This window comes from Phycodurus eques, chromosome 6 (assembly GCF_024500275.1).
Source record: "Phycodurus eques isolate BA_2022a chromosome 6, UOR_Pequ_1.1, whole genome shotgun sequence".
NCBI classification, from domain to species: domain Eukaryota; kingdom Metazoa; phylum Chordata; class Actinopteri; order Syngnathiformes; family Syngnathidae; genus Phycodurus; species Phycodurus eques.
Window position 1 is genome coordinate 14,091,795 of NC_084530.1, and position 15,078 is coordinate 14,106,872.

General features: G+C 41.5%; 1 protein-coding gene across 1 annotated transcript; it reads left to right on the forward strand.

The window, feature by feature from the left end:
• The first annotated feature begins 786 nt into the window (after window positions 1–786).
• On the forward strand, window positions 787–11,567 carry chrnb3a (cholinergic receptor nicotinic beta 3 subunit a). Its single transcript, XM_061679518.1, has 8 exons — window positions 787–1,004; window positions 5,181–5,332; window positions 7,214–7,258; window positions 8,625–8,734; window positions 8,822–9,335; window positions 9,822–10,012; window positions 10,137–10,341; window positions 10,543–11,567. The coding sequence occupies exons 1-8, from the start codon at window positions 944–946 to the stop codon at window positions 10,672–10,674; spliced, it is 1,410 nt and encodes a 469-aa protein (XP_061535502.1). The 5' UTR covers window positions 787–943; the 3' UTR covers window positions 10,675–11,567.
• The last annotated feature ends 3,511 nt before the right edge of the window (window positions 11,568–15,078 follow it).

Sequence of the window (15,078 nt, forward strand, 5' to 3'; positions counted from 1 at the left end):
CAGGGATGTAAAACAAAATAAATTGATATAAATCGTTACATGTGAACTAGAACTGGGTCTCGAGGAGTTGCTGTGTTTACATCTTTGTTGCTGAAATAAAGACACTGAAAGATTTGTATTTAGTTCAGCAGAAAATCTACTAGAATGTACATTTCAGTTTTTTTTAATGCTGTATGTAAAGAACATTTTCATGCTAAAAAGCACTGTAATGATGTCAATGGGTTGCACCGTGAGATTGGCGGTGATGGGAAGTAAAAAAGTACAAATACTTCATTTCTGTACTTAAGTAGACTTTCAGGTATCTGTACTTTACTTGGGCTTGAGCCCCCCTAAAATAGGCCTAGCGACACCCCTGACTGCCACTGGACATGTCATCAAAAAGATGGAAACTGATTGAAATTTTGGGGTCTCATGGGGGGAAACAGAACGTGAAGAGGACACAACAATGGGGGAACCGCTGGTATCCATGGCCTCATTTAAGAGAACTGTTTGATGTTGTCTGCTCCCAGAAGAATTCATGGCGAATGCGTTGTCTTGTGCTAGTACGCGCCAGGGAAAAACAAAACAAAACAAAACAAAACAAAACAAACAAACAAAAACAACAACTCCATGTCTCCGTGTCATCTGACAAAACACATTCAGGTAAAGTGTTTTTTTTTTCCTTACGGGGTGCAAATCGTACAAATCTGCCCTCTCTCCATTCTTTAACAGGCGAGCCCCTCTTTTTCCTGTCCCCCATCATCCGTCCTCCTCCTCCTCCTCCTCCTCCTCCATCGACAGCCGCCGTCTCCTCACCGGGACTCACTCGCTAAGAGGCAGAACCGGCAAGGACGTCACAACATCGGAGCCGAGACGCGGTTCTCGCTCGTGGATTTCAACGCAACGTCAAGGGAGCGGCAGTTGCTCGCTGCGAAAAATATGCTTTGACATTGTCGAGCGGACGATGAAGTTGGTGCTGGTCGTGTTGTTGTCGCTCCTGACCGCCGAGAATGTTGCTGTGCAAGGTAAGAATGTGCACGCAGAAGGTTCGACAATGTCACGCGTTATCGAGGCACCTCTCATCACGTTGCACATTCATATATGCTACTTTTTTCTTTTCTTTTTTTTTTTTTTTTTTTTTTTGCGGTGGTGGGGGGCGAAATAATACGGATCCTTCTTTTTGTCAGTAAAGTCAACAACAATAGGTAACACTGCATAATGTGACAGCAACACACTATTTTGCGAGCCTGAATATATGAATTACTTTGTATCAGTAACTAACACGTTACATTTGACCTGCAAATATTTACACCTCATCTCTGACCTTGAGATGGAAAGCATGTTTTAATGACACCTTTTGAGCACTATGTTGTCCATATACAAGGGTTTCCTGACTAACTATAACTGTTTTTATGACAGAACGATACTGTATGTTGATAAATAGTGAATAAATTACTTCTACAGTACAGTCCAGCCAAAGGAGCGTGTGTTAATGTGTGTCAACCAGTTTGTGTGACTTTGAAGTCACTTTACATTAGGCCTACAAGTAATACAAGAAGTTGCACACTTTAGTTGTCTTTTTCCAGAAATAAGGTTCCATTCATATTTCCAGTACACGGTCACTGTCAGCAAGTTACAGTATGTGTTTTGAGGGGGCTTTTCTCTCTCTCTCTCGAGGACAATATCAATAAAAGCTCTGATGCCGTCATTTGCGGATGAGTGATGTTTTGAAAAACACAGTCTTTACAAGATGAAAAGGGAGAGCAAAAATAGGAAGCAGTATTTGTAATAACATCAATGTCAATAATGAAAGGAAGAAGGGCTCCCCTCTGTTTTCCCTTACGTCCCATTCCCCTCTCAGTGGTACATCCCGCTGTGGCTCCACAAAGAGCAGATGGTGGCAGTGTCTAAGGTGATGATACTGTACCACTGTTTCACATTGAGGGCCTGAGGTTTGTTTTGTTTTGTTGTTGTTTTCATTCATATACACGTATAAACAAACACACACACGTTATGACTGCACACCCTCTATATGTACCATCTCGTCTCATTGTGTGGTGTAGTGAACACCTACTGACAAACACTAATGTGTCATGATCTATCCACAGAGAATCCACCACATCCCACCTCGGCTAACACCCGCTGCGGTCCAACCAATATGTGCTCAATCACGGACACATTAACCAAAGGAAGCAGCCTCTTTGGCAACCGTATCCAAAGATGTTTTTTTTTCTCTTGTGAACGGAGGTTTTTGAGATATAACTGCATCCAGAGGTAGATGCTATTCAGAAGACTGAAAGTAGTCCAGGCACATTCTCTAATGATGTGCGTGATTCGAGATCTGATGCAATGGGGTGACATCCATTTGAGAATGAAATCAGTATTTAATCATGATCAGACACACAATCATATAGGGAGACTGGGACGCGGCTTTGAATACACTCTAAATGTCTTTACAGTGTCTGCTCCCTGTATGTTTTGCAAAATTATGGGATGAGATAATTGACCATTTGGGCACAAGCCTGCTGAGCCACCTCACGCACGTTGAACTGGACCCTTAGTCTTGAGTGAAATGTAATTCCTCAAAATATCAAGACATTTTGGACAGTTCAATATTTCCAATTTTGCGGAAACAGTCTGAGCAAGGCCCTTTCTGGTTCGAGCATGACTGTGGCCCAGTGCATGAAGCAAGATCAATAGAGGTGTGGCTGCCTGAGTTTGGTGCAGAACAACTTGAGAGCCCGGCCTTTAACCGGATCAAACAGCTTTAGAGTGGACCAGAACAACATCATCAGCAGAACAGCATCAGCTCTAAAATCATTGTTTACAAAATGCTCACAGAAACACTCGAAAACCTCGCAGAAAGTCATCCCAGAAGAGTGGAGGCTGTTCTAGCTGCTAACAGGAAGTAAAATACATACAATATGCAGTATTCTATTCTATGTATGTATACTGCATATTGTATGTATTATACATACATAGAATACTGCACAATATGCAATATTCTACAGGCTCCAGCATACCCGTGACCCTAATGAGGGGGGGAAAATGGATGGAAGTTGTTATGGCCATGTGTCCCATGACTTTTGTCCATTGACTGCATGTTTCTCATGATGCAAAACTACAATAGGTTTTTTTGTATTCTGACGTCCCGAATCACAGTTAACCTCCCTCCTTCAAAAGCAATCTCTTCTCATTGTCACTCTCAGACGCCACTGGGAGTTTGCTGTGGGTCAAACTGTCTCACTCCGCTTATCCGCTCTCTCCACTACGCATCTGTTGATGCGTCTTTGTCGCTGCACTGCAATATGAAGCACTGATGTCTTATGCCTGAATTTTCAGAGCTCTTGGCTTTACTGCTGATTTACTGTGGCGTCCTGCGCCGTGCAACTTCGGGTCAATTACTGTGCAGTGCTGCTAGTGTCCAGTAAATCTCTCTGTCATCTGCTTGAGTGCAACTGTGGAGATGTTGTTCGCTACAAGAGACACAATGATCTGACCAACAAAACAACAAGAGAAGCTACACTAACAAATCACAGCCGAACATATAGACAATATACGGTAATTACATCCATACAAGAGCTGTTTAAAAAAAAAAAAGAAAAGGCGCGTTTCAAAACTGACCCTATCATTTTTGAAACGCCCTTTGTCATAATTTAACAATATGTAAATGTATTTGTATGTTATATTCAAAGGGTAAAATACTTATATTTAATAACATCTCGTACTAACCTGCCATGGTACCGGTAGTGTAGTCAGCAAGCGGCAGCACGCTGATGTAGTGATTAGCACGTCTCTCTCACAGTCGAGAGGTCCTGGGTTCAAATCTCGCCTCAGGCTCTCCTATTTTTGTATGTTCACCCTGTGCCTGCGTGGACTTTTAGAGAGGACTCTGTGCCTTTCTCCCACAGTTTACAAAACATACTTGGTAGGTAAATTACTGACTAGTCAACATTGTCCACGGTTGTGAATGTGAGCACGAATGGTTGTCCGTATATGTGCTCTGCTGGTGACGAGCCCACCTACCCTGCCTCCTGCCAAAGTCAGCTGGGATAAGCGCCAGCTCACCCACGACCCTTGTCCGCAACAAGTGCTCAAGAAAATGATTGGATGGAAGGTGTCTGAAGGATACAACGAAAATTGTGCCAACAAATTATGTGAGTGGGAAGCTCAGGACCAGTTTCTCCGTATTAAAAAGATGACACCACTTACTCCACGTGTTTTTGCTGGTATGGTTGACCTGAGACATCTGATGTCTGCTCTTTTAAAGTTTCTTAAGAGGAAGCAGTCTTCCTTGACTGGTTGTCTCTTGCTCAGCTGGAGCGTCACTCGTTAAGTGACTGTTATATCTCGTGCCTGACTTAACTGAGCAGCACGGTGCTCAGCTCTTCTCTCCCGGCAATGCTTCTGTCTGAGGTGATCATGTCAGCATGATCATTTTGTCAGCCTTGGGAGCTGGGAAGCACCCACTCAGCCATGACCAGCTGTCAGTTTAGCTCCATTTGCCAACTTCATGTTCGTTGTGTGCAAGTTGATTGTTTTGTGTTTTGAATGTGTAAAATGGCACAAGAGGAAGAAAGTGAGGTCATCGATATCTCCTAATCCAGTGCTTCAAGTAAATGACCTGTAGTCCCTTCAACGCTGCGGTACCTCGCGGGATTTTACTCAGGACTGTAGTTGCCGTGGAGCATGGGCGTCTGCGAGCACCAGACAAAAATAGCTCACCAGTGAGATGTGTCTATTTTTGTGTATGTTGGTATTCTTTTTAAAGCACACTTGTATTGGTGTAAATTTGGAAATGACAATATATTAACACACAAAACCTGTATAGTCTGAAGGTCAATATTGTAGCGGATGAGCAAACCATAACGTTCCTGGCGAGCGTAATGTCGATGAGAGAGATTTTTTCTTCGCATATAATGTGAGCAAATTTGTTATTCCAGAACGGTCAATGAAATTGGCGGCAATCTGCATTAATCAGTACCCGTGAAGTAGTTCTCAGTTTCAAAACGTTTGACAACCTCTGCTATAGAGGATACACACGTCTTAGATTATTTTTTTTTAAATAATTTTTCTTCTTGAGGAAGATATATTGTTATGTACATGTACAGAGAGAATTGATGCAAGATGACTGCGATGGCTCAGGATAGAACAGGATGAGTTATTTTGCTTTAATTTTGGTTTTCTTTCTCTCATTGCAGCTCAGGATGACTTCGTGTCACTGGCCGAGTTGGAGGATTCCTTATTGAGGAACCTGTTCCGAGGTTACCAGAAGTGGGTTCGACCTGTGCAGCATGCCAATGACACCATCACCGTGCGCTTTGGACTAAAGATCTCACAACTGGTGGATGTGGTAAGGACAGAGACAGAGAGGATCCATCTAACCTCGGAATGGTACTCAAGAGGGGAGATAGAGCGCCTCTTTTACATTATTTAACGGGTTCAGAGGAATGGGGCTACAGAGAGGACAGAAATGTGAGGAAAGAGAAGTGGGGTAAAGAGGTGACAGAATACAAATACACAAGACCTCTGGAGAGAGTCAAGTCAAAGACAGGGGAAGGGGTTAACAGAGAGATCTTCAAAAGGAGAGAAGAAATAATGAGGCCATTAGCCCGAGAGGAAGTCGGCCCCATTTATTTACCCAAAAACCACACGCATGCAAAACTGCCCCCGGTAAGTCCACAGAGCGTAATCACATTGGGCTACATTCTCCCGCGTATGCTTAAGTCAGAAAAGGCGTGCGGCTCCGCACTTTTTCTGACTGCCCACATTCCGCCGGCCACTTAATTATTATTTATTATAATATAATAATAATATCTATAATATGATAAAATATATCTCCTTCATGTGCGCACTTTGAGCGGAGCAGGGTTGTTATTGCTTGACAATTTGGTATATTTTCGGCTGCAACGCAACAACACAGGCCAGCTTCCTCTTACTTCTGGTGCATTTTTTTCAAAATCAAATCATCTTTAAGAGATTTATTTTTAAAGAGTAATGCTACATAAAAGATGACTTTGAAATTATATCTAGGTGTTTTAAGTTAATAATTTATTCATGGTTTGAACTACTCATATAGGCAATGGTAATCATCACCATCATCATAAACATCCATTATTTCTTGGGGTTTATTGGAATTCAAAATATTTACTTCATTTGTTCATCCATCCATTTTCTGAGCCGCTTCTCCTCACGAGGGTCGCGGGCGTGCTGGAGCCTATCCCAGCTGTCATCGGGCAGGAGGCGGGGTACACCCTGAACTGGTTGCCAGCCAATCGCAGGGCACATACAAACAAACAAACAACCATACACACTCACATTCACACCTACGGGTAATTTAGAGTCTTCAATTAATGCATGTTTTTGGGATGTGCGAGGAAACCGGAGTGCCCGGAGAAAACCCACGCAGGCACGGGGAGAACATGCAAACTCCACACAGGCGGGGCCGGGGATTGAACCCGGGTCCTCAGAACTGTGAGGCTGACGCTCTAACCAGTCGGCCACCGTGCCGTACTTAATTTTTTTTCTAGCAAATTACATTATGATTCATTATTTTAAGTTTGACAACAAATTTATACTGAAATCACATTTAACTCAATATTACTTAATTAAGATGTTTTAGTTACTAAACTCTCTTGTATAATTTAACAGTAGTTAAATAATAATAATAATAATAATATCCATCATCCATTTTCTGAGCCGCTTCTCCTCACTAGGGTCGCGAGAGTGCTGGGGCCTATCCCAGCTATTATCGGGCAGGAGGCGGGGTACACCCTGAACTGGTTGCCAGTCAATCGCAGGGCACATACAAACAAACAACCATTCTCACTCACATTCACACCTACGGCCAAATTTAGAGTTGTCAATTAACCTACCATGCATGTCTTTGGGATGTGGGAGGAAACAAGAATAATAAACTCATAAGAATATTAAACAATTAACAATAAACTCACAAAATAGTAAGCTCACAATAAAATGAGTCAGAATCATCCGCCTAAAACCACCCAAAAACATAAATAACTACTATCTACTATACCATCCATCCTATAAAACCGATTAATGAACTCAACAACATGTTGTGTACTTGAATATCTACATTGTCACAATTTGTCCTTGAATTCTCAAGCAATTGTATCGCCTCAAGCAAGGTGTAGTGATGCATACATGCACGCATACAAGAGAAGCAAATCTACTGTATGTTGAGAAAAAAATGTTCTTCCCTTTGGTCCAACAGGATGAGAAGAACCAACTGATGACTACAAATGTCTGGCTTTGGCAGGTACGCAACAGCCCAACTAAGCGCCATGTGTTGTTTGTGCTGAAACATTATATCTCTTCTGATTTTGTGTGTTTTCAAAGCATAATTGTTAATGAAATGATACTCAATGTTTAGGAAGAAATGAGGATCAAGGGGGGCAAGAATGTACAAAGCAACCAATCAGGCTGACCAGTTTCTTGTGTAAAAAACACAATATGGCTCAGACCATAATAAACTCGACAGATTGTCATTTAAAACACGACGTTACATTGTTTAATCCGATATATGCGCAAGCAAAATGGGTAAATTCATTTCCTCTTCGCTGATTGAATTGCGAAGGAGAACGCGATATATCACCCGTGGGAACTTTAAATGACTACAATGTCTTTTTTTTTTTTTTTAACACAAGATGTGAGACCAAAGATGACGGTAGCTGATGTTTAGGTTTCGTTCATGCTTACATATATCATATCATATTTGTATAAATAAATAATATACATGTTTAACTTTTGTCCAAAGAAAACCAAATTCTAGCAAGTTGGGCTTCAAAACAGTCATGACATCAAACCAGTCATGCTCGTAGCGTAGCATATGTACGTCTCCGTTGTTCTGACCATTGGTCAGTCGTACACGGTCACAAACTGCAAAGAACTCAGCAGTTGTGATTTCCTTCTCTATTTACTTCTAGAGTTTTGTTTTTTTTTTTTTACTGAAGCCTAAAAGTTGAAGTCAAGGCAGCCGCTACAACGAGTGTTAACAGTGTCATACCGTGACACGCCGCCTCTACGCCGAGATGCTGAGAGGGCCAACTTCAAAATAAAAGCTTTATATATGACTACATTGGACATCAATGCCATTTTAAGCTTCAGCATGTTGGCGGAGAGGCGGCGTGTCACGGTAAGACACTATTAACGCTTGTAGTGCGGTGCTGGACCTTAATTACGCCTAAGCCATACTTTCGCCCCCCTGGTGGCTGGCGGACGAGGTTACCGGCACTGCTGGAAATGAAGCACTTTTCATACGCAGCAGTGCCCAGATTTTAAATGTAAAAAATCGCAGACGATCAGGCTCATTTCATCCTGGCAGCCAAAATCGCAATCACGATTAAAATTCGATTAATTGTGCAGCCTCAGTTATCACGTTTTCCAGATGCAGGTCTGCCTCTGACTTGTTTGGATTTAGAAATATTTTCTAGTAAGAAATAATGTAAATACAAATAACTCAACCAACACCACTGTTCATCAGTAAAGGCACTATGACCTGATGAATTTACAACCATTTTTGAGGTACTGACACACGATTCAGATTCCATCGCGTTACATGGCAATTACGTGGCAATATCAACTAATCAAGCATTGCCTGTATTCATGATTTTTTTTTCGCTAAGGAATGGGTCGATGTCAAGCTAAAATGGAATCCAGATGAATATGGCGGTATTACATCGATCCGAGTACCTTCAGAGACTATATGGCTGCCAGACATTGTTCTGTATGAAAAGTGAGTGACACCATATATCTTTCATGCCTTCATCCTGTCTTAATGATATATTTCTTTCTGAATCATCCCTTTCCCATCAATGACTAGCGCGGATGGTCGTTTTGAGGGTTCCCTGATGACTAAAGCCATTGTTCGGTGGGATGGGACCATAACATGGACCCCGCCTGCCAGCTACAAGTCCTCTTGCACCATGGATGTCACCTTCTTTCCGTTTGACCGTCAAAACTGCTCCATGAAGTTTGGCTCCTGGACTTACGATGGTAACATGGTTGATCTGGCTCTGGTGGATCACTATGTTGACCGCAAAGACTTTTTTGACAATGGCGAGTGGGAAATCCTCAATGCAACAGGAATGAAGGGAAGCAGGAGGGATGGGGTGTACTGGTACCCCTTTGTAACTTACTCCTTCATCCTCAAGAGGTTGCCCTTGTTCTACACCCTCTTCCTCATCATCCCGTGCCTTGGTCTGTCCTTTCTTACTGTGCTGGTCTTCTATTTACCATCAGATGAAGGAGAGAAACTGTCACTTTCCACATCTGTGTTGGTGTCACTTACTGTCTTCCTCCTGGTTATAGAGGAAATCATCCCCTCATCCTCAAAGGTAGACTGGCTTAAGGACTTAAGACTGATACAAATACAGAACTGTGAATTTCATATTCATTTTTCACTCATTGTAACCAAAAAGAAACGATTTAAAGCCTTCATCACCTGTAGACCTGAGTATAAAAAAAAACAAATATTTTAGAGCGTTCACCCTTGACTTTGTAGTCCCTAGTTTTTATTAGCTTTCTGTTAAAAATAGGTTATTTTTCTCAAATCCAACATAAAAATGCACGTTTTCTTTTCCATCGTTTTTAGCCCTGTGAAGGTCTGTCCTCTACTGATGGCAATCTCTCTATATCTGATCATCACAGCATTGTTGCAACAACAAATCTAATTGAGACTTTTGCACAGTACTCTACCGATTATGTTACGTAACATAATATTTTCCACTTCCCGTTCCTACATATAATTAAATCCTGACTGCAGATGATGTCATGTACAGGATATTCCCTCATATATTTTTCTTTCTCTTTCCTTATCCTAGGTGATCCCATTAATTGGAGAATACTTGCTATTCATTATGATCTTTGTCACCTTCTCCATTATTGTAACCGTCTTCGTTATTAATGTCCATCACCGCTCCTCTGCAACCTACCACCCCATGGCCCCCTGGGTGAAGACCCTCTTCCTTCAGCGACTGCCCAGGCTGCTATGTATGCGGGGGCACACCGACAGGTTAAATGAAATGAAAGCAGCAAAAAAAAAAAAAAAACAGCAACAACAAACAAGGACAATCCACTTAGGGTTATGTTGACATGCATAAAATCGGATGTGTTTACATTGTCTTCCTTACTTATAGATACCACTACTCGCATACTGAGATATGTAGCCCTGAGCTGAAGCCTCGTAGAGGTATAGGAAGAAAGGGGGCTCCGGGACAGCAGAGAGGGCACGCTGGAGGGAAGGAAGAGGAGAATCAAGCCTGGCTTGCAATGCTGGAGAAGGCCACGCATTCTGTTCGCTACATCAGTCGTCACATCAGAAAGGAGCACTTCATCCGTGAGGTGTGTGGCTAATTTGGGATCAAATGTGGCATGTTGAGTCTGATTTCAGTATTCACATTACATATTGTTATATCATCTCCTAACCTACGTGACCAGCGCTTTTAAAATAATTGTGGCACAACATCCTCTCGAATAATACATAGCAATATCCACAGAAATGTTTAACATTATGGCTGTAATTGTGTCTTCCTATTCATGCAGGTTGTACAAGACTGGAAGTTTGTGGCTCAGGTGCTGGACAGGATTTTCCTGTGGGCCTTCCTCACTGTGGCAATATTAGGAACAGTGCTCATCTTCACACCAGCTTTGCATATGTACCTCAGCTCACCTTAAAGGTCCCAAATTTTGGCGCTCTTTCGACGTCCATAGAGTGACTCTCCAACATGGACTTTGGACACTTAAAAGTGTCAATTTCATTTAAAAACAACCACCTTGGTTTTGTCATATGAGTGTCCAGAAAAAGCCCCTCTGACAGCTACTTTTGTTTAACAAAGTTTTGTATCCGCTTTGTCCATATATGGCCCCTTTCCTCTGATTGCTTGCCTCTGTGTAGAAGACCCAACCCTCACTATTTTTGCGAGAACACTTGTTTGTTATGTTGACAGCGCTGGCTTGAGGGCGGAGAGGTAGTTGGAGAGCTTCGTGAGTGACGTAGATAAGCTCGAGAAATTCGAATGACCTGATTTCAGGCCTCTCAGGAGAAAAGCGTCTGTAACTCACAAATGCGTGGATGAATTTAATTAATATTTTCTATGTTTACTGAGGCACCATAGAGCCAATATAACATTCCCAAATACTAGAAAAAGTTGGTTTGGTAAAATATGGGACCTTTAATGAACATATACCACCAGCTAATTTTCTAGAATTCCTGTTTTTCTGGGTGCAAAGTTGAATAAAGCATTCATATATATATATATATATATATATATATATATATATATATATATATATATATAAAATACACAATTTAGAAGTAAGTTCAAACCACGAACTTGTAACTCCATTGATGTATTCAGTGTTAAGTGCATGCACAAAAGTGTGAGGGCAAATAGCAATAAGAAGATAATAGTTGCATGTATGTTTTAAACAATCATTTATATACAGTGTGTCAATGTACTTTAAAACCACACAACCAATATAATTCAGCAGTAGGTTGTTTTGTGTCAATACAGCATGCTTGACAAGGTGATTGTACTCGATACTGTGTCATTACAATAAAACAATGTTCACTCAATGTGTGTATTTAATCAATGTAATGGCATTGAATGACCACTAAACGGCAGCATATACATTCAATTGCATTAATGGGCACGTTAACATCTATTACCAATAATAATTAAAAAAAATGGACTACAGATTTTATAAGAGTTTATATGACAGTTTCTGTCTGATAAGATCTACACAGGGATGTCTAAATTACATTCCTTGTCAAAGGGCACATAATCTATTGTGTGGTGATATAACCACACTTTTAGGTTGTCGAACTCCTGTCAAACTGCCAAGCCTTTTTACGTCAGCTGTACAATTCAAAGGATATTATGATGACGTCATAGCGGGTTTTTTGGGGGGGGGGGCGGGGGGGGGGTCTATGTGTGCAGTGCTAATTAGTCCTGGTGAAGGCAGGGCCATTTTCCCAGGCAAGAAAGACCATGTGACAAACAAAAGCGCACAATAGCAAACACATATGTGGTATATCTCGATGTGCGTCGGTGGTCACATGACCCCGCCAGCCAACCCTGGGTTTGGTTAGCCCTGCCTCGACAAGCTTGGCTAATAGCCCGGGCTACTTCTCTCGGGCCAAGTAACGAAACAAACACTCAACAGAGGTGTGTACGGAATAATTAATGAGCAGCCATTTGCAGTAGCAACTTCAATGCTTCGTGTTAACATTTTGTTTGATCAAGTATGACATTTAGCCATAGCAGCAAATTCAAGGACATATGTCGGTGTAGTATCTGTCTATACTAAAGACAAATTAGTACGTATCCGTTTGGACGAACCAAGCTGACACCAGAATTGAAGTTATTAAGAATTTTAGTATTTAATAAGAAATGCATTATTCTGCTAATACTGTAGATAGTTTTTCCATGATGTCACGCACCTCTGGAAACACCCATGGCCTCCATATTGGGGGTAGACACATTGTTCAGTTCCGGTGCTTATTGAGTGTTTTAATTGCTATGCTTGCTTGTCACTGTCCAAAAATAGTGAATTACTATGCGGTGCTCGGCCGCAACAATACAGGTGGGAGTGACAAAGTTGCATTTTACCATTTACCGGCACCAGTTTTGAATCAAGGGAAGAAGACTGAACATTTGTCAAGGAAATGGAGATGACTTTCACCAAACAGCCAGATTACCATTCCATGCATTTGTGTTTGCTCTGAACTCTTTGCTGAAGGTAAGATTTAATGCTCAGCAACATTAGAAAAAGCACTTTACATTCGGTACAGGCATAGCTCCATTTGTAATGTTTGCATTTTAGTTCAGTACTCTTCATATACACTAATTTACAAAATCTTATTATATATTATTATATATTAATATATGTGTATTATATATTTTATGTTGGATATTGGTCGATTGTTGGCAAGGTGTTATATTAAACGTACATTAACGTCAGAAATGTAGGATTATTTCATTAATGCAATGGCGGCTGACTCTGACCTTGCTAACCATTTTCTTGCCTTGAGGTTAACGTTAGACAAAGTCAGTGCTGAAGCTAAAGTAAGCCAAGCTGTCAGCTATTCCTGGTCATTAAGTGAAACGCTTGTCTTTGCACACAGTTAGACAGCTAGAGATGTTTGAATTGTGTAGTGATTGTAGTTGTTTATGGCAGCCACTTTGTCAGTGTTTCATATCTTTGCCACTGCATCCAAAGTGTCTCTGTCTGCTTTTTAGGATTAATTTGAGCACATCTAAGGAGATTGGAAAATTAATATCAAAGTAGCATATTAACTGATTAGGGTTATGCAGAAAAACAAACAAAATTCAGTCTACTGGTCTTCCTGTTTCAAGCCAAGCTTCGTCTCCCGAGCTACACCTCCAACATGACAGACAAACAAATATCGATCATGTGATCGAAAGCTACTGTATATACTGTATAGGAGAACTGATCTTTGGGAGCACAGGACTAACTGCGTGCACAATGGCTTATGTAATGGCATATACCTGTTCTGTGATAACAAATTCACACTCTATTGTTTTGTCTCATCATTTATTAGCGGGGTCTACTGTTTAACTAATGTTAACAAATAATGTACAGTAAACATTTCTGACGCTTGGTGGTGGGACAAACTGGCATCTCTACTTTTTTCATGCAACAGGTAAACATTCACACTTACCACTATATTGTTTTGTCCTCGTCATCCTATTGTTTTGTTTTCTTTTTGTGCTCTGATTGATAAATTTGCTTCATTTTGTTGTTTCCAACAAGCCTGCTAACAGGGGGCCCCCATTAGAGAGGTCTCCGATTCCCAAAGTGTCATTGTAAAGTTTGGTGACAGTGTGTGTCGTTTATATGGACCGATCTCAGTCATCTCTAGGAGGAGCCCACCAGCCAGCAATAACTAGTAAGGGGCCCTATCAGGGAGTTCTCGACAACGGCACATTGTAGTTGCAGTGTTAAGCAGTGCTTTGCCATCTCTATTGGCTTGCTTGGCTTGTTGCAGCGGCTCTGTCTACTTGAACAGTCTGACCTCAGCAAACCTCTATTATTCACAGCTACAGACGTGACTCGGAGAGACAGGTTTTTGTGTGTATGCATGTGCAAGAGTGCCACGGACAATGTTTGTAAGGACTACAATAATACAGAGCATACCCCATCTCCTTCGAAACAACAAAATGCTGTAGATGGACTTTTGAACAAACAATATCAAACTTATTGTAGAAGACTGCCATATTGATATTACTCATAGGACACATTGCTTTGAATGAAGAAAAATAAATGTTCTGTGTCATCTGACACCTTTAGGATTGTAGTCTCTTAATACCAAGATGCGCCTTTATCATTTTCAGTGTGCATGCGCACCTGCTCATCACTTACAGGTATGTGCATCCCTGGCTATAGTAGATTTTTAATGTTAATTGTGTTAAGGTGAGAAAAGACTCTAAAGGGAACTTAAAAACACGTATGCTTGGAAATAAATACAGTACACAGCAAGACAAACAAGCTTACACATTCAAGCAAGATTCCCACCCCTGCAGGCTGAGCCGGAAAGCCATTTCTTAATGGAAGCTGATGGCAGTCAGCATACATATACGACACTGTGCTCAGACCCAAGTCGGACGTAGACGTGAAAAAAGGGAGATGTGGAGAGGATGGTGGGGGCTGTATGCTCTAAGCAATTGAAAGGAGGAGTGATTAATTTCGAGAACTAAAGAAGCGCTGCAGGCGCTCTTCTAATGGTCTTAGGACACTGCTGCATCTGCAGCGCACTGGCAGTCCAGCACAAGAACAGAATGGAAAGGTGGGAGAAAATAAACATTCAGCATGGAGACAGACAGAGGAAAACATTTAGTTGATGTGATGACAACATGGATGACTTATGCAGTGAGTGAACAGGCAGATGAGGGAAGCTATAATCATTGCCCCACACAGACTATTTGTCCATTCAGGCTAATGAGGTAGCACACATGCATGGTCACCCACACTGCAGTGGCGGTCGTGGTGGTGGAGGGTGTGCCCTTAAGTTATTTTGTCCTTACGCTCACAGGGCAACATTTGAGGTTAGGCTGT

Coding starts and splice junctions, on each gene's coding strand:
- chrnb3a (XM_061679518.1), top strand. CDS start 944: ATGAAGTTGGTGCTGGTCGTGTTGTTGTCGCTCCTGACCGCCGAGAAT. Junction 9,336..9,821: donor TCATCCCCTCATCCTCAAAG/GTAGACTGGCTT, acceptor TCCTTATCCTAG/GTGATCCCATTAATTGGAGA. Junction 10,013..10,136: donor ATGCGGGGGCACACCGACAG/GTTAAATGAAAT, acceptor CCTTACTTATAG/ATACCACTACTCGCATACTG.